The sequence below is a fragment of the Oncorhynchus tshawytscha genome, linkage group LG25 (genome assembly GCF_018296145.1).
Source record: "Oncorhynchus tshawytscha isolate Ot180627B linkage group LG25, Otsh_v2.0, whole genome shotgun sequence".
Lineage (NCBI taxonomy): Eukaryota > Metazoa > Chordata > Actinopteri > Salmoniformes > Salmonidae > Oncorhynchus > Oncorhynchus tshawytscha.
Genome location: NC_056453.1, coordinates 32922498 through 32942756, shown reverse-complemented (window position 1 = coordinate 32942756; position 20259 = coordinate 32922498). Strand labels below are relative to the sequence as shown.

Sequence of the window (20259 nt, the reverse complement as noted above, 5' to 3'; positions counted from 1 at the left end):
GGGCGGGGGCTAGGGGTGGACGGGTTACCTGGCATTTCAGACCGGGCTAGGGGCGGATGGGCCATCCGGCATTTCAGACCGGGCTAGGGGCAGACGGACCATCTGGCATTTCAGACGGGGCTAGGGGCGGACGGGCCATCCGGCATTTCAGACCGGGCTAGGGGCAGACGGGCCACCTGGCATTTCAGACCGGGCTAGGGGCGGATGGGCCATCCGGCATTTCATACCAGGCTAGGGGTGGATGGGCCATCTGGCATTTCAGACCAGCTAGGGGCAGACGGGCCATCTGGCATTTCAGACCGGCTAGGGGCGGACGGGCCATCTGGCATTTCAGACCGGGCTAGGGGCAGACGGGCCATCTGGCATTTCAGACCGGGCTAGGGGCGGACGGGCCATCTGGCATTTCAGACCGGGTAGGGGCGGACTGGCCATCTGGCATTTCAAGTCGGCCTAGGGGCGGACGGGCCATCTGGCATTTCAGACCGGGTAGGGGCGGACTGGCCATCTGGCATTTCAAGTCGGGCTAGGGGCGGACTGGCCATCTGGCATTTCAGGCTGGTCCATTTTTTGGCCAGTGGGCCTGTCAATTGTTTTCTTTGTGTGCAAAATGATCATTATCTGGATACTAATGGGGGTAAAACAAAAAATGGGCCGATGTGGGGGCCTCAAGGAAAACATTTTCTCCAAGGTAGATTTCTGGTCCCAGTCCGCCCCTGGGCCAGGTAGATCCCACTCACACCTGAGCTCAGTATACACTGTTGTATAGAGAAAAAATGTATTGCAAAATCAGATAAATATGTAGGAAATGCACTACCATTTGGTAAGAAAATACATACATGTTACCAATCAGAGCACACAGACTAATGAGCTCACCGTTTATAAATCACATGATTACTGCCATTCAGTCACCTCCACACTGTATCACATGGTCTATGAGAAAAAACAATGATATTGTTCAGCAGCTGCTGGCCGGTTTGACAGAAGTGATCTTTAGATAAGTGCAGTGTTCAAGTTAGCCTTTACCCGTTCCATTACACCACTTCCCTCGTCCTGAAAAGCAGAGAATCCAGGGTGTATATAAATCCAGTTATGCTCTGGACAGTCAGTCATATAAGATGACACAGGCTCAGCAGGTCCAAGTGGAGGTGAGTGGTATAGGCTGCTGTTTGTCACAGAAAGTTATTATCCATATTCATAATCCATTAAACAACATCCTTGAAGCTATAAAAATGTATAATAATATAGGTGCAGTGCATGTTGTTTTACAGGGTCAGCCATAGAAGAACGTCGCCCCTGGAGCAAATTAGGGTTAAGTGCCTTGCTGAAGGGCACATTGACAGATTTTTCACCTTGTCGGCTCGGGTATTCAAACCAGCGACCTTTCAGTTACTTGCCCTAGTGTTCTAACTGCTAGGCTACCAGAAGAGACGTCACAAAGTGACTGTAAACGGTCCGTAGTGTCTCCATCCATGTAAGAATGTTGAAGGAAGCTGGAGGCTGGAATAATCTCTTCTAATTGCCATGACAACCAGAGTATGAATCATCGTGTTCAGCCGTCAGCCAGGGGAATGCGCAGGTGTGTGTGTGTGTGTGTGCGTGCGTGCGTGCGTGTGTGTGCGTGTGTGTGTGAAGGGTTTGTGTTTATACTCAGTACATTCTTAGCAGCTATATAAAAGTAATGTAGATTGTTGAGTGGATGACATGAACAGGCATGGTTTCTCTCCTGTGTGTTGCATGGTAAACATAAGTAGATTTTATGTGCTCTGACAGTTAGCAGGAATCACACTGGAGGCTTTGGGACGGCAGTGTCCACTAGGACGAGAGCTTATTTAAAAGGACTAGGGCTTCTTTCATATGCTATTCAGATCGACACGGTTGGCTTGTCCGTGAGGGCTCAGAGATGGTCATCTGAACCGTTTAATTATGGAAATGAGTTGGATAAGAGGGCCTTATTCAATCAACATTATTTTTGTGGAGTGACTCAAAGTAACAGTCACGGTTTCAATTAAATGTATGTTTATCACATTCATCATCATCTGGTTGTCTGTGGTCGACGGCAGTAGAAGTGGAACTTCCAGAGCTGCCTGTCCACCATTGCAGACGCAGTCTCCTCTTCCTCCAGTCTGGTGTCACATTTAAGCTGGTCCACACACATGATTACTGGGTTGCCCCTGCTGCTGGTTCCCTTGCTGCTGTTGGCCAGAGGATCAGTTCACTGGCAGATATGTTCCATTGTCTGTAAGAGCGTCTGAGGAGAGCAGGGATGCTGGCCCATGTTGACTCCAATGCTTCACAAAGTTGAGTCAAGTTGGCTGGATGTCCTTTGGGTGGGAGACCATTCTTGGTGCAAACAAGAAACTGTTGAGTGTGAAAAACCCAGCACTGTTGCAGTTCTTTACTCAAACCGGTGCGCCTGGCACCTACTACCATTCCCCGTTTCTCGTCTTCCCCATTCACCCTCTGAATGGCACACTGTACGTACACAATCCATGTCTCAACTGTCTCAAGGCTTAAAAATCCTTCTTTAACCTGTCTCCTCTCCTTCATCTACACTGATTGAAGTGGATTTAACAAGTGACATCAATAAGGGATCATAGCTTTCACCTGGATCCACCTGGTCATTCTATGACATGGAAAGAGCATTTGTTCCACATTTTTTTGTACACTCATTATATATTACGTTTGAGTTTCAGATTATTTGTATTTTTACAGGGACAGTGCACATTAATCAATGTTTTATTAAAAGTGCCGGTTTTAGCCATAAAGCTCATTTTCAACCACAGTCCCTGGGCAGGTTATTAAACACAAGTCCAAATCCAATGCAGACAGACAATGAGCAGTGAGCACACGCAGAGAAACATTTGACAACCAACACGTTGCACACTCTCCTCTCCTCCTCTCCTCCTCTCCTGTCCTCCCCTTCTCCCCCTCTCCTCCTCTCCTCCTCTCCCCCTCTCCTCCTCTCCCCCTCTCCTCCTCTCCCCCTCTCCCCTCCCCATCTCCTCCTCTCCTCTCCTCCGCCCTCCCCCTCTCCTCCTCCCCCTCTCCTCTCCTCCCCTTCTCCCCCTCCCCCTTATCCCCCTCCCCTCCCCCTTCTCCTCCTCTCCTCCCTCCCCCTCCCCCTCTCTCCTCTCCTCTCCTCCTCTCCTCTCCTCTCCTCTCCTCCTCTCCTCTCCTCCCTCTCCTCTCCTCTCCTCTCCTCTCCTCCCCTTCTCCCTCTCTCCCCCTCTCCTCTCTTCCCCTTCTCCCCCTCTCCTCCTCCCCCCTCTCCTCTCCTCTCCTCCCCTTCTTCCCCTCCCCCCCCTCCTTTCCTCCCCTTCTCCCCCTCCCCTTCTCGCCCTCTCCTCTCCCCCTTCTCCCCCTCTCCTCCTCTCCCCCTTCTCCCCCTCTCCTCTTCCCCTTCTCCCCCTCTCCTCCTCTCCCCCTCTCCTCTCCTCCCCTTCTTCCCCTCTCCCCCTCTCCTTTCCTCCCCTTCTCCCCCTCTCCCCCTCTCCTCCCCCTCTCCTCTCCTCTCCTCCCCCCTTCTCCCTCTTTCCCCCTCTCCTCTCTTCCCCTTCTCCCCCTCCCTCCTCTCCCCCTCTCCTCTCCTCCCTTTCTTCCCCTCCCCCTCCCTTTCCTCCCCTTCTCCCCCTCTCCCCCTCTCCTCCTCTCCTCCTCTCCCCCTCCCCCTCTCCCCCTGTGATGGAGGCTGATTCAGGAAGGCAAGGGGGTTAGGAGGGAGTTGGGAGGTGAGGAGTCTTACATGAAATGTAAGCAGGTAGCCTAGCTGTTAAGCGTTTGGCCAGTAACCGAAAGGCTGCTGGTTTGAATCCCCAAGCCGACTAGGTGAAAAATCTTTTGATGTGCCCTTGAGCAAGGCACCTAAACCTAATTGCTCCTGTAAGTCACTCTGGATAAGAGCATCTGCTAAATTACTTAAATGAAACTGTAAAAATTATGACATTTTCCACAAGCCATGGAAAGAAACCACAGTGTCTCCGATGTTGTTTTAGCAGTGTAATTTATCAATTGTTATCTAAGATGCTGGCAAAGTCACTGCCTTTCATAGTGGACAGTTCTTAAAAATTTCAGACAGACAGACAGACAGACAGACAGACAGATGGCTACTTTCAGTAAGAGTCTCCTGGATGGTGTTGATTTTTAATCTGCTTTGATAACACCATAATCACGGAAAGTAAATGCTGACTTCTATAACCTCTCACTCCTCCCCCCTCCTTCCACCTCCCTCCCTCCCTTCCCCGCTCCCTCCCTCCCTTCCCCCTCCCCCTCCCTTCCCTGCTCCCTCCCTCCCTCCCTTCCCCCTCCCTATTTTTCTCCTCCTAATCTCTCTCCCAGGTAAATCCCACCTGGCTATAGTCCACAGGGTGAACAGTGAGGGGGAGGGGGACCCCTTTTATGAGGTCCTGGGAATTGTTACTTTGGAGGACGTTATCGAGGAAATCATCAAGTCTGAGATTGTGGACGAGACAGACCTCTACAGTATGTATAACAACTCTCCTTCTCTCTTTATAGATAAACTACATGACCAAAAGTATGTGGACTCCTGCTCGGCCAACATCTCATTCCAAAATCATGGGCATTAATATGGAGTTGGTCCCCCCTTTGCTGTTATAACAGCCTCTACTCTTCTGGGAAGGCTTTCCACTTCCCACTAGGCCTGGCTCGCAGTTGGCTGAAACAGGAAAGGTCCTTCCCCAAACTGTTCCGCAAACTGTTGCCACAAAGTTAGACGCACAGAATAGTCTAGAATATGCTGTAACGTTAACGTTTCCCTTCACTGGAACTAAGGGGCCCGGACCATGAAAAACAGCCCCAGACCATTATTCCTCCTACACCAAACTTTACAGTTGGCACTATGCATTCGGGCAGGTAGCGTTCTCCTGGCATCCGCCAAAACCAGATTCGCCCGTCGGACTGCCAGATGGTGAAGCGTGATTCATCACTCCAGAGAACGTATTTCCACTGCTCCAGAGTCCAATGGCAGCGAGCTTTACACCACTCCAGTCGACACTTGGCATTGTGCATGGTGATCGTAGGCTTGTGTGCTGTTGCTCGGCCATGGAAACCCATTTCATGAAGCTCCCAACGAACAGTTATTGTGCTGACGTTGCTTCCAGAGGCAGTTTGGAACTCGGTAGTGAGTGTTGCAACCGAGGACAGACGATTTTTACATGCTACGCGTTGCAGCACTCGGCGCTTCCGTTCTGTGAGCTTGTGTGGCCTACCACTTCGCGGCTGAGCCGTTGTTGCTCCTAGACGTTTCCACTTCCCAATAACAGCAGTTACAGTTGACCTGGGCAGCTCTAGCAGGGTAGAAAGTTGACAGACTGACTTGTTGGAAAGGTGGCATCCTGTGACGGTGGCACGTTGAAAGTCACTGAGCTCTTCATTAAGGCCATTCTACTGCCAATGTTTGTTGTCTATGGAGATTTCATGGTTGTGTGTTAGATTTTATACACCTGTCAGCAACTGATGTGGCTGAAATAACCTGATTCACTCATTTGAAGGAGTGTCCATATACTTTTGTATATATAGTGCATCTTTCGCTCTCTCTCTTCCTATCACCCTCTAAGCTATTGATCGCCCCTTAACCCCCCCTGCTGCTCCCATAATGTGATCTGATGCATAATTAATCAGAAGTAATGAACTTATCCCATAAATAATTACCACTGGCTTAATCGGGGCTTAATGCTCTCTCTGCAGTGTGTGTGTGTGTGTGTGTGTGTGTGTGTGTGTGTGTGTGTGTGTGTGTGTGTGTGTGTGTGTGTGTGTGTGTGTGTGTGTGTGTGTGTGTGTGTGTGTGTGTGTCTGACAAAGAGAGAGACAAACAAACATTTTGGTGATGGATGGATTGATTGGTTAATTGATTCATTGATTGTTCCCTAGCTGATAAAAGGACTAAGAGGCGTGTGTCTCACCATGAGAGGAAGCAACACGACTTCTCTATCTTTAAAATGTCAGAGAATGAGATGAAGGTGAAGATATCTCCTCAACTGCTGCTAGCTACACACCGTTTCCTGGCCACAGGTAGAACCTCTGTGTATGGGTGGATGTGTATGTGTGTGTGTGTGTGTATGTGTGTGTGTGTGTGTGTGTGTGTGTGTGTGTGTGTGTGTGTGTGTGTGTGTGTGTGTGTGTGTGTGTGTGTGTATGTGTGTGTATGGGTGGGTGGTTGGATGTGTGTGTGTGTATGGGTGGATGGATGGATGTGTGTGCATTTACACTTTTTCTACTCTCTCACTCTTTCTTCTTTTTGTCTCTTTCTGTCTCTGTCTCTGTCTCTGTCTCTGTCTCTGTCTCTTGTCTCTGTCTCTGTCTCTGTCTGTCTCTCTGGGTCTGTCTCTCTCCGTCTCTCTGTGTGTGTGTGTGTGTGTGTGTGTGTGTGTGTGGTGGATGTGTGTGTGTGTGTGTGTGTATGGGTGGATGGATGGATGTGTGTGCATTTACACTTTTTCTACTCTCTCACTCTTACTCTCACTCTTTCTTCTTTTTCTCTCTTTCTGTCTCTGTCTGTCTCTCTCTCTCTCTCTGTCTCTCTCTGTCTCTCTGTCTCTCTCTCTCTGTCTGTCTCTCTCCGTCTCTGTGTGTGTGTGTGTGTGTGTGTGTGAAGAAGTGGAGCCCTTCAAGCCATGTCATCTCTCAGAGAAGATTCTCCTTTGTCTGATCAAACACCCCAGTGTCGTTCAGGAACTGAAGTTTGACAGGAAGAACAAAGGAGCACCACATCACTTCCTGTATATGAGGAACAAACCTGTCGACTACTTTGTCCTGATTTTACAGGTACACACCATACACACTGATACTACACTGTCTTGGTTCTACAGCTACACCTAGGGTTGCAAAACAACCAGTATTTTCCCAAAGTTTGGAAATCTATGACAACTTTGCTGTTTAATAGTCTGTCTGTGTGTTATGTCATTGCAGGGTAAAGTTGAGGTGGAGATTGGTAAGGAGGCTCTTCGTTTTGAGAACGGAGCTTTCTCCTATTATGGAATGCCAGCCCTCATACCACCATTGTCCATAGGTAAATACACTCCCGGCCCCAACAACACACAATGGGATTTTATCAGCTGGTGTTGGTGATTATAATGTTGTTGATGATAATGGTGATGGTGATGACGTTGATGAAGAGGATTTATTGAATAGGACATTCTTACCCCAGCTTCCCCTGTTCTAAATGCTACAGTAGCACAGTGTTTCTGTTATGTGTGTGCGTGAAATCCACTGTCGATTTCCCTGGAATCCGTGGGGTAAGATGGCTGCAGTGGAAACTATGTAACTGCAGTGATTAAAGCTGTTTAAGGAAATGGTTCCATAGAAAGACATGTCCTGACCTGGGTTATATAACACCCAGTTTACACTGAGAAGCAGACACAAAAGGGCCAGCCCAGTGTGTAGTGTGTAGTGTGTGTGTGTGTGTGTGTGTGTGTGTGTGTGTGTGTGTGTGTGTGTGTGTGTGTGAACATGCATGTGTTTGTTCTTGTCTAATAGAGAGCAAGAGAGAGACAGAAAGAGCAAGAAGAGAGTGAGTAAGAGAAAAAAAGGGACAGAATCTAATCAAACTCATCTCCAGTCAACAGGTTTGGTTCTGGTAGCAGTGGGTTGAACCAGTCAGACTCTGTCCTATCAGGAGGCAGTGTGGGTCAGCTGAGTATAGGAGGGGGAGGAGTCTACCTACCTGACTTCTCTGTCAGACAACTCACTGACCTACAGATTATAAAGGTAACCCACAGACACCTGCAACATCCACAAAACTACACTAAATATATTCATGTGGCCATATAATTGAAACACACTGTTTTGTAATGAAGGTCTACAGTAGCCTCAACAGCACCCTGTAGGGTAGCACCATGGTGTAGCCGGAGGACAGCTAGTTTACATTCTCCTCCGGCTACACTGACTTCTCACCGCCTTCCATAGACTTACATAGTAATTATGACAACTTCCAGAGGACGTCCTCCAACCTATCAGAGCTCTTGCAACATGAACTGACATGTTGTCCACCAAATCAAAGCATCAGAGAGTGAATTTAGTTCCGAAAGCATAAGCTACAGCTAGCTAGCACTGCAGTGCATGAACTGTGGTGAGTAGTGGACTCAGAGAAATAGTTGAACAGTTTTTAATAAATGAATCTCTTCAAAAATGAAGGAGAAGCAAGAGAGAGACAGTGCTAGCTATTTTTCATAGCATTTATTTTTAGCTTTCACTTACTTAGTTAGAGAATGAAGCTCGCTAGTTTAGCCTACTCAAAAACCCGGCTCAAACAGAGGGATGCTATGTTAGCTATCTGGCTATGGCTATCCAACACTGGAACCCTTCCAGGTCAAGGTAAGCTTTTGGTTTTATAAATGTATTGCCACCTTGGCCTACCGGTGTAACTGCTAAACTGCTAGCTTTACACTGTACTGCATGATTGTAGCGGGTTTACTAATGCGTTAGTTCTAGTAGCTATGTTGACTACTGTGACATTAGCTAATATGGTGACAAAGATATAGGCTGTGTAGTGGTTAGCGGTTATGGTATAAAGGTTTGGCTTGGAAAGGTGTTTTCGCCTGGTCACAGACAGCTGTGGTGTTGTGGAGTCCACAAGCAATGGGAAAAGGGGAGAGGAGAAGCGCACCTACATTGTAAACGTTCATGGGTAGGCTAGGTTGTAGCAACCTCATGATGGGTATAGGGAAAATTAGAGTATCATGTAGTAGAAATAAGGCCTCCCTCATCTTTAACGTCACCGACCAACACTGACGTGCACGCACAACACTTAAAATAGACCGAAACTTCTGACTACCCAGAACCATACTGCTTCTCATTTTAACTTCCCTTTAAAACGTCTTAATCCCTGATTTTGACTAAACACAGACACATCCTCTCTCCCTCTCCCTCTATCCTTCCTTCCCTCTCTCCCTCCTTCCCTCGTTTTCCTTTTAATCTCTCTTAGTTTAACTTTAATCATTGGGGATAAATGACCTCCATTTTCAGTATGAATAATTTAGACTTAAAGTGATGGATGTACATCCTGAGAACACACACACTCCCTCCCCCCTCCCCCAGGTCATAAATATAGTTTGAGAAAGAAAGATCACTAGCACACACACACACACACACACACGCACACACACACACACAAATGTAGCATCTACATAGAGAAACAGCTTGGTGGTGTGTGTGTCTATATATAGACATTTGCTTATATTAGTTTATATTGTGTGTTGATGATGATGTGTTGATACTGTATTTGTGGAGTGTGTTGATGATGATGTGTTGATACTATGATGATGTGTTTGTGTGTTGATGATGTGTTGATACTGATTTGATGATGTGTTGATGTACTGTATTTGTGGAGTGTGATGATGATGATGTGTTGATGATGTGTTGATACTGTATTTGTGGAGTGTGTTGATGATGTGTTGATGATGTGTTGATGATGTGTTGATGATGATGTGTATGTGTTGATACTGTATTTGTGGAGTGTGTTGATGATGTGTTGATACTGTATTTGAGGAGTGTGTTGATGATGTGTTGATACTATATTTGTGGAGTGTGTTGATGATGTGTTGATACTGTATTTGAGGAGTGTGTTGATGATGTGTTGATACTATATTTGTGGAGTTTGATGATGATGTGTTGATATTGTATTTGTGGAGTTTGTTGATGATGTGTTGATACTATATTTGTGGAGTGTGATGATGATGATGATGTGTTGATACTATATTTGTGGAGTGTGTTGATGATGTGTTGATACTATATTTGTGGAGTGTGATGATGATGATGTGTTGATACTGTATTTGTGGAGTGTGTTGATGATGTGTTGATATTGTATTTGAGGAGTGTGTTGATGATGTGTTGATACTGTATTTGTGGAGTGTGTTGATGATGTGTTGATACTATATTTGTGGAGTGTGTTGATGATGATGTGTTGATGATGTGTTGATACTGTATTTGTGGAGTGTGTTGAGGATGTGATGATACTGTATTTGTGGAGTGTGTTGATGATGATGTGTTGATACTATATTTGTGGAGTGTGTTGATGATGATGTGTTGATACTATATTTGTGGAGTGTGTTGATGATGATGTGTTGATATTGTATTTGTGGAGTGTGATGATGATGTGTTGATATTGTATTTGTGGACTGTGTTCCTGTCTCCTAGATCTCGAGGAACCACTACCAGAATGCACTAACAGCCAGTCTTATGGACAGTGTACCCCAGACCCCCGATCCTGAGGGGAGACCCACCCTGCCTGAGACCCGCTCCCACAGCATCGCCCTGCCCCTGACACACACATACACTCACCTGCAACCTGTCCTGGAACGACACACGCACACAGAGGACAACACTGGACCGCTCACCTCACAGCTCAATAAAAGGAGTCGCATAGTCCGTAAGTGGTGTGGTGCGTGTGAGTTACAAAACCTGTGTGTGTGTGTGTGTGTGTGTGTGTGTGTGTGTGTGTGTGTGTGTGTGTGTGTGTGTGTGTGTGTGTGTGTGTGTGTGTGTGTGTGAGAGAGACCTCTCATTGAATTGGTGGTCTGTCCTCTCTGTTATTGAGTTAAACCATGGAGGGAATCGATCATGATGCATACGTGTCCAGCATGATAACCATCTCTAACCGCTTCCCTCATGCTCAATACCTCACTGTTTGCAGCTAATGGGTCATTTGAGAAATCTTCTATCTGAAGATAGATCACTTCTATGCACAGAAGGGGTTGGAAGGAGGGGACAAGGGGGGGGAGATTTGGAGACTGAAAACGGGTTACCACTTCACTGAGATGCAGCCTCTGTCCTGATTCTCACAATAGTACTATGTCTCCCTCTCCAGGCAGTAAGTCAGATGGACAAAGGAGCCCCAGTGACTCAGTGTTTCTACGGATGGATGACATTCCCTACATCCGAGAGGACCGACCGGAAGACTGTCAGGAAGACCAACCAGAGGAGCCACCAGAGAAGGAACCGGAAGATCGAACAAAAGACTGTCCGGAGGACCGTCCAGAAGACCGTCTGACAGATTGTCTGGAAGGCCATCCGGGAAAATGGCTAGTAGAATGTCCAGAAGACCAGCAGGTAGAATGTCCAGAAGACCAGCAGGTAGAATGTCCAGAAGACCAGCAGGTAGAATGTCCAGAAGACCAGCTGGAAAACAGGCAAGAAGACCGGCTGAAATACCAACTGGAAAGCCAAGAAGGGAATGGTGAGGAGACCTGTGTTATATTACACCCAGCTTACATTACAGCTTACATAAACCGTGAGTATGAGTTGTAAGCTTCTATAGCTGTTATATACAGTTGAAGTCGAAGTTTACATACAAGTTTACATGCCAATTACATTTAAACTCAGTTTTTCACAATTCCTGACATTTAATCCTAGTAAAAATTCCCCGTCTTAGGTCAGTTAGGATCACCATTTTATTTTAAGAATGTAAAATGTCAGAATAATAGCGAGAGAATGCTTTATTTCAGCTTTTATTTCTTTCATCACATTCCCAGTGGGATAGAAGTTTACATACACTCAATTTGTATTTGGTAGCATTGCCTTCAAATGTTTCGAGTAGCCTTCCACAAGCTTCCCACAATAAGTTGGGTGAATTTTGGGTCATTCCTCCTGACAGAACTGGTGTAACTGAGTCAGGTTTGTAGGCCTCCTTGCTCACACACGCTTTTTCAGTTCTGCCCACACATTTTCTATAGGATTGAGGTCAGAGCCTTATGATGGACACTCCAATACCTTCAATTTGTTGCCCTTAAGCCATTTTGCCACAACGTTGGAAGTATGCTTGGGGTCATTGTCCATTTGGAAGACCCATTTGCGACCAAGCTTTAACTTCCTGACTGATGTCATGAGATGTTGCTGAACAGCCTTTTAGGTTATGTCGATATAGGACTCGTTTTACTGTGGATATTGATACTTTTGTACCTGTTTCCTCCATCATCTTCACAAGGACCTTTGCTGTTGTTCTGGGATTTATTTGTACTTTTCGCACCAAAGTACATTCATCTCTAGGAGACAGAACACGTCTCCTTCCTGATTGGTATGACGGCTGTGTGGTCCCATGGTGTTTATACTTGTACTATTGTTTGTACAGATGAACATGGTACCTTCAGACGTTTGGAAATTGTTCCCAAGGATGAACCAGACTTATGGAGGTTACAATTAGTTTTCTGAGGTCTTGGCTGATTTCTTTTGATTTTCCCACGATGTCAAAGAAAGAGGCACTGAGTTTTAAGGTAGGCCCTGAAATACAACCACAGGTACACCTCCAATTAACTCAAATTATGTCAATTAGCCTATCAGAAGCTTCTAAAGCCATGACATCATTTTATTTTCCAAGCTGTTTAAAGGCACAGTCAACTTAGTGTATATAAACTTCTGACCCACTGGAATTGTGATACAGTGAATGATACGTGAAATAATCTGTCTGTAAACAATTGTTAGAAAAATGACTTGTGCCATGAATAAAGTAGATGTCCTATCTGACTTGCCAAAACTACAGTTTGTTAACAAGAAATGTGTGGAGTGGTTGAAAAATGTGTTTTAATGACTCAACTTCCAACTTCAACTGTACATGAGTGCTAACACCCTCTAGTAGAGTTGGCCGTATGCAGATGTTCATTTCGTGATATCGTCCTCCTCTCAGACCAGGATATATGGTATTACTGGCTTAGTACACAAGGGGATGCCAACATTTTCAATGGAGGCTGTTCTCTTAAAATGATAAAGGACACAAATGAAAAACAAATAGTGAAAACAGGCCTTTCCAGCTCATAAAGCTGTACACATATCAGAGATACAACACGTCCATCTAGTGAGTTTGAACATTTACAATCGAATGTGAACGAGACACATTGTGCTAATAAACAAGACGCATGCTTGCCTGAAGGAAGAACAGTACTGGCTCTGAAGCAGCATGTGTAGGATACGAGGAGAGGAGAGGCTGAGAGTGGAGTGGCCAAAAAAATGCAAGGAAGTCAAGATGGTGACAGCTGTACAAATAACTCATCCATAGGGGTTGACTTCTCAAACATGGAAGAGAGCTAACACAATATGATGCCCCGTCACCTTATTAATTCAGCCATTTAGATTAACTTGCAAATTAAATTTAAGGGTCGTGTTAATGCAGAAATATCTTGCTGCGTTTTGTAAACGCAGATTTAAAATGCTCCTCATTGTAATTTCTGCTCAGCATCAGACTAATTCTGTGCTTCAGTTGCACTTCTCCACTCAGATGAGAATTCATGAACAGGCATTCTATCAGCAGACAGAGCTCTGACTGATGTGTAGCTACGTTTCTCCTGTACTTCTCAGTGTGGCCAGCCTAGTTCTCTGGTAAAATAAAATATTAACTTCAAGCAAAACATCAGGAAATGTAGCTGGCTACATTCTTTCTATGATAAACAGACATATATATGATGGCCATGCATCATTTTTGAAAAAAATACTTTGGTTTTTCACGTGACTGGCTCAACTGTTCTGGGGATCTACGGTACGGTAAGCTGCTGAAATCTGCTTCATCTCCTAAAGTATTGCAGAAGTTGACTCCAGGTATTTACTTAGTCTTCACAAGTCGAGTGAAGTTTGAACAATCCTTCCATGGAAACTTGCCCAGAGCAGTACCAAGGCCATGGTTTGCATAGTTAATGGTATTTATTTGTAGTCTTGTAGGTTGTAGCAGATTTTGTAATGGGCTTTGTTCATACACTTCTCATTTCTCTACTCTCTCTATGCTCCCTCTCTCTCCTCTCCACCCCTCTCTACTCTACACCTCTCTCTCCTCTACCACTCTCTCTCTGTCCTCTCCTCTACACCTCTCTCTACTCTACACCTCTCTCTCTGTCCTCTCCTCTACACCTCTCTCTCCTCTACACGTCTCTCTCTTTCCTCTCCTCTACACCTCTCTCTCCTCTACACGTCTCTCTCTTTCCTCTCCTCTACACCTCTCTCTCCTCTACACCTCTCTCTTTCCTCTCCTCTACACCTCTCTCTTTCTCTACACCTCTCTCTTTCCTCTCCTCTACACCTCTCTCTCCTCTACACCTCTCTCTTTCCTCTCCTCTACACCTCTCTCTTTACTCTACACCTCTCTCTTTCTCTCCCTCTCTCTCTTTCCTCTACTCTACACCTCTCTCTCTTTCCTCTCCTCTACACCTCTCTCTTTACTCTCTACTCCACCTCTCTCTCTCTCCACCTCTCTCTCTTTCCTCTCCTCTACACCTCTCTCTTTCTTCTACTCTACACCTCTCTCTTTCCTCTCCTCTCCACCTCTCTCTCCTCTACACCTCTCTCTACTCTACACCTCTCTCTCTCTTTCCTCTACTCTACACCTCTCTCTCCTCTACACCTCTCTCTCTGTCCTCTCCTCTACACCTCTCTCTCTTTTTCCTCTACTCTACACCTCTCTCTCTTTCCTCTACTCTACCTCTCTCTTTTCCTCGCCTCTACACCTCTCTCTCTTTTCCTCTACTCTACACCTCTCTCTTTCTCTCTCTACACCTCTCTCTCTTTACTCTACTCTCACCTCTCTCTTCTACTCTCCTCTACTCCTCTCTCTTTACTCTCTCTACACCTCTCTCTTTACTCTACACCTCTCTCTCTTTCCTCTACTCTACACCTCTCTCTTTTCTCTCCTCCACCTCTCTCTACTCTACTCCTCTCTCTCCTTTCTACACACCTCTCTCTACTCTACACCTCTCTCTCTCTCACCTCTCTCTCTTTCCTCTACTCTACACCTCTCTCTCTTTCCTCTACTCTACACCTCTCTCTCTTTCCTCTCTCTCTTTACTCTACACCTCTCTCTCTTTCCTCTACTCTCCACCTCTCTCTCCTCTACACCTCTCTCTCTTTCACTCTCTCTACTCTACACCTCTCTCTACTCTACACTCTCTCTCTCCTCTACACCTCTACACTCTTTCTCTACTCTACACCTCTCTCTACTCTACACCTCTCTCTCTTCCTCTCCTCTACACCTCTCTCTCTTTCCTCTACTCTCCACCTCTCTTTCTTTCCTCTACTCCTCTCTCTCTCTTTACTCTACTCTACACCTCTCTCTACTCTCCACCTCTCTCTCTCTACTCTCTCTCTTTCCTCTACTCTACACCTCTCTCTTTCCTCTACTCTACTCTCCACCTCTCTTTACTCTACACCTCTCTCTCTCTCTTTCTCTCTCCTCTACACCTCTCTCTTTCCTCTCCTCTACACCTCTCTCTTTACTCTACTCTACACTCTCTCTCTCTTTCTCTCTCTACACCTCTCTCTTTACTCTACACCTCTCTCTGTCCTCTACTCTACACCTCTACTCTCTTTCCTCTCTCTACACCTCTCTCTTTCCTCTACTCTACACCTCTCTCTTTACTACTCTACACCTCTCTCTACTCTACTCCTCTCTCTTTACTCTACACCTCTCTCTTTACTCTACTCTCCACCTCTCTACTCTACACCTCTCTCTCTCTTTCCTCTACTCTACACCTCTCTCTTTACTCTACTCTACACCTCTCTTTACTCTACTCTCTCTCCTCTCTCTCTACTCTACACCTCTCTCTCTTTCCTCTACTCTCTACACCTCTCTCTTTACTCTACTCTCTCTCTCTCTCTTTCCTCTCCTCTACTACACCTCTCTCTTTACTCTACACCTCTCTCTGTCCTCTACTCTACACCTCTCTCTCTTTCCTCTCCTTTACTCTACACCTCTCTCTTTCCTCTACTCTACTCCTCTCTCTTTACTCTACTCTCCACCTCTCTCTTTACTCTACACCTCTCTCTCTCTCTCTTTCTCTACTCTACACCTCTCTCTTTACTATCCTCTCTCTATGTGTGTCTCTACACCTCTCTCTTCCTCTACTCTACTCTACACCTCTCTTTTACTCTACTCTCTCTCTCTCTCTTTCCTCTCCTCTACACATCTCTCTCTTTCCTCTACACCTCTCTCTCTTTCTCTTGCACTCTACTCTACCTCTCTCTTTCCTCTCTCTACACCTCTCTCTCTTTCCTCTACACCTCTCTCTCCTCTACACCTCTCTTTACTCTACACCTCTCTCTTTCCTCTCCTCTCCACACTCTCTCTCTTCACTCTCTCTACTCTCTACACCTCTCTCTCCTCTACACGTCTCTCTCCTCTACACCTCTCTCTCTGTCCTCTACTCTACTCTACACCTCTCTCTTTACTCTACTCCTCTCTCTTTACTCTACACCTCTCTCTCCTCTACTCTACACATCTCTCTCTGTCCTCTACTCTACTATACACCTCTCTCTTTACTCTACTCCTCTCTTTACTCTACACCTCTCTCTCTCCTCTACTCTACACCTCTCTCTTTACTCTACACCTCTCTCTACTCTACACCTCTCTCTGTCCTCTACTCTACACCTCTCTCTCTTTACTCTACACCTCTCTCTTTACTCTACTCCTCTCTTTACTCTACACCTCTCTCTCTCTTTCCTCTACTCTACACCTCTCTCTCTTTCCTCTTTACCTCTACACCTCTCTCTTTACTCTACACTCTCCTCTTTACTTTCTTTCTCCTCTACACCTCTCTCTTTACTCTACACCTCTCTCTGTCCTTTACTCTACACCTCTCTCTCTTTTACTCTACCTCTCTCTTTACCTCTCTCTTTCCTCTACTCTACACCTCTCTCTTTACTCTACTCTACACCTCTCTCTTTCCTCTACACCTCTCTCTTTACTCTACACACTCTTTCTTTACTCTACTCTCTCACCTCTTACTCTACACCTCTCTCTCTCTTTCCTCTACTCTACACCTCTCTCTTTACTCTACTCTACACCTCTCTCTTTACTCTACTCTACACTCTCTCTCTCCTCTACCCTCTCTCTCTTTCCTCTCTCTACACCTCTCTCTCTTCCTCTACTCTACACCTCTCTCTCTTTCCTCTCCTCTACACCTCTCTCTTTACTCTACACCTCTCTCTGTCCTCTACACCTCTCTCTTTACTCTCTCTCTCTTCCTCTCCTCTACACCTCTCTCTTTCCTCTACTCTACACCTCTCTCTTTTACTCTACTCTCCACTCTCTTTACTCTATACACCTCTCTCTCTCTTCCCTCTACTCTACACCTCTCTCTCTTTCCTCTCCTCTACACCTCTCTTTTTCTCTACTCTACACCTCTCTCTTTACTCTCCTCTACACCTCTCTCTCTTTCCTCTACTCTACACATCTTTCTCTCTTTCCTCTCTCTCTACACCTCTCTCTTTACTCTACTCTACACCTCTCTCTTTCCTCTCCTCTACACTCTCTCTTTCCTCTACACCTCTCTCTCCTCTACACCTCTCTCTCTCTACTCTACACCTCTCTCTTTCCTCTCCTCTCCACCTCTCTCTACTCTACACCTCTCTCTCTACACCTCTCTCTCCTCTACACCTCTCTCTCCTCTTCTCTCTCTCTACTCTCTCTCTACACCTCTCTCTCTACTCTACACTCTCACCTCTCTCTCCCTCTCCTCTACACCTCTCTCTCCTCTACACCTCTCTCTTTCCTCTACTCTCCACCTCTCTCTACTCTACCCTCTCTCTCCTCTACACCTCTCTCTTCTCTACACCTCTCTCTCTCCTCTACACCTCTCACCTCTCTTCTTCTACTCTACTCTACTCCTCTCTCTCTTTACTCTCTCTCTACACCTCTCTCTCTGTCTCTCTCTACTCTACACCTCTCTCTCTCTCCTCCTCTACTCTACACCTCTCTCTCTTTCCTCTACTTTACTACACCTCTCTCTCTTTCCTCTACCTCTACACCTCTCTCTCTTTACTCTACTCTCTCTCTTTACCTCTCTCTCTTTACTCTACACCTCTCTCTCTGTCCTCTACTCTATACACCTCTCTCTTTACTCTACCCTCTCTCTACTCTACACCTCTCTCTCTCTCCTCTACTCTACACCTCTCTCTCTTTCCTCTACTCTCTTTACCTCACTCTCTTTTTCCTCTACACCTCTCTTTCTCTACACTCTCTTTACTCTACACCTCTCTCTTTACTCTACACCTCTCTCTTTCTCTACACTCTCTCTTTACTCTACACCTCTCTCTTTACTTACACCTCTCTTTACTCTACACCTCTCTCTTTACTCTACACCTCTCTCTTTTTCCTCTCCTCTACACCTCTCTCTCTTTCCTCTCTTTACTCTACACCTCTCTCTTTACTCTACTCCTCTCTCTTTCTCTTTCACCTCTCCTCTACACCTCTCTCTTTACTCTACACCTCTCTCTTTCCTCTACTCTACACCTCTCTCTTTACTTTCCTCTCTCTCTACACCTCTCTTTCCTCTACTCCTCTCTCTCTCTTTACTCTACTCTACACCTCTCTCTGCCCTCTACTCTACACCTCTCTCTACTCTACACTCTCTCTTTACTCTCTCTCTCTCTACTCTACACCTCTCTCTCTTTCCTCTACTCTACACCTCTCTCTCTTTCCTCTACTCTACACCTCTCTCTTTACTCTCCTCTACACCTCTCTCTTTACTCTCCTCTACACCTCTCTCTCTGTCCTCTCCTCTACACCTCTCTCTTTACTCTCCTCTACACCTCTCTCTTTACTCTACTCTACACCTCTCTCTCTGTCCTCTCCTCTACACCTCTCTCTTTACTCTCCTCTACACCTCTCTCTTTACTCTACTCTACTCTACACCTCTCTCTTTCCTCTCCTCTACACCTCTCTCTCTTTCCTCTACTCTACACCTCTCTCTTTCCTCTACTCTCTACACCTCTCTCTCTACTCTCTCTTCTCTTCTCTCCTCTACACCTCTCTCTCTTTCCTCTCCTCTACTCTACACCTCTCTCTTTCTCTACTCCTACACTCTTTCTCTACTCTACACCTCTCTCTTTCCTCTCCTCTACACCTCTCTCTCTTTCTCTACTCTACACTCTCTCTTTCCTCTACTCTACACCTCTCTCTCTTTCCTCTCTCTCTCCTCTCCCTCTCACCTCTCTCTCTCCTCTACACCTCTCTCTCTTTCCTCTCCTCTCTCCTCTCTCTCTCTACACCTCTCTCTCTCTCTACTCCTCTCACCTCTCTCTCTCTACACCTCTCTCTCTGTCCACCTCTCTCCTCTACACCTCTCTCTCTTTCCTCTACTCTACCTCTCTCTCTGTCCTCTACTCTACACCTCTCTCTTTACTCTACACCTCCTCTCTTCCTCTACACTCTCTCTCTCCTCTTTCCTCTTACTCTACACCTCTCTCTTCCTCTACTCTACACTACTCTCTCTTTCCTCTTTCTCTACTCTACTCTCTCTCTTCTACACCTCTCTCTGGACTCTCTCTCCTCTACACCTCTCTCTCTCTCTCTACTCTCTCTCTTTCTTCTACTCTACACCTCTCTCTCTGTCCTCTACTCTACTCTACTCTCTCCTCTCTCTCTCTACTCTACACCTCTCTCTCTTTACTCTACACCTCTCTCTCTGTCCTCTACTCTATCTCTCTTTACTCTCCCTCTTTCTTTACTCTACACTCTCTCTCTTCTCTACACCTCTCTCTACTCTACACTCTTTACTCTACACCTCTCTTCCTCTCTCTACACCTCTCTCTCTCTTTCTACTATACACCTCTCTCTTTACTCTACACCTCTCTCTCTCCTCTACACCTCTCTCCTCTACTCTACTCTACACCTCTCTCTTTACTCTACACCTCTCTCTTTACTCTACACCTCTCTCTCTTACTCTACACCTCTCTCTTTACTCTACACCTCTCTCTACTCTACTCTACACCTCTCTCTCTCCTCTACTCTACTCTACTCCTCTCTCTTTACTACACTCTCTCTTTACTCTACACTCTCTTTCTCTACACTACTCTCTCTTTCTTTCCTCTCTTTTACTACACCTCTCTCTTTACTCTACACCTCTCTCTTTACTCTACACCTCTCTCTTTCCTACACCTCTCTTTGCTCTCACTTTCCTTTACTCTACACCTCTCTCTCTTTACTCTACACCTCTCTCTTTACTCTACAACTACTCTCTTTCTTTCCTCTCTCTACACCTCTCTCTTTACTCTACACCTCTCTCTCTCTGTCTCTACTCTACCTCCTCTCTCTCTCTACTCTACTCTCTCTCTCCTCTACTCTACACTCTCTCTTCTTTGTACACCTCTCTCTCACCTCTCTCTTTACTCTCTACACCTCTCTCTTTACTCTACACTCTCTCTCTTTACTCTACACCTCTCTCTCTGTCCTCTCCTCTACACCTCTCTCTTTACTCTCCTCTACACCTCTCTCTTTACTCTCCTCTACACCTCTCTCTTTACTCTACTCTACACCTCTCTCTCTTTCCTCTACTC

General features: G+C 45.9%; 1 protein-coding gene across 2 annotated transcripts in view; it reads left to right on the top strand.

Annotated features, from left to right (window-relative positions):
• LOC112247650 (metal transporter CNNM4) overlaps positions 1–20259 on the top strand; it is a 30389-nt gene that overhangs the window by 3683 nt on the left and 6447 nt on the right. For both annotated transcript variants that reach the window (XM_042306255.1, XM_042306254.1), the window contains exons 4-10: positions 4336–4479; positions 5887–6027; positions 6611–6780; positions 6925–7024; positions 7574–7722; positions 10150–10381; positions 10820–11188. In XM_042306255.1, coding sequence (XP_042162189.1) covers positions 4336–4479; positions 5887–6027; positions 6611–6780; positions 6925–7024; positions 7574–7722; positions 10150–10381; positions 10820–11188 — 1305 coding nt within the window. The remainder of the gene's footprint in view (positions 1–4335; positions 4480–5886; positions 6028–6610; positions 6781–6924; positions 7025–7573; positions 7723–10149; positions 10382–10819; positions 11189–20259) is intronic.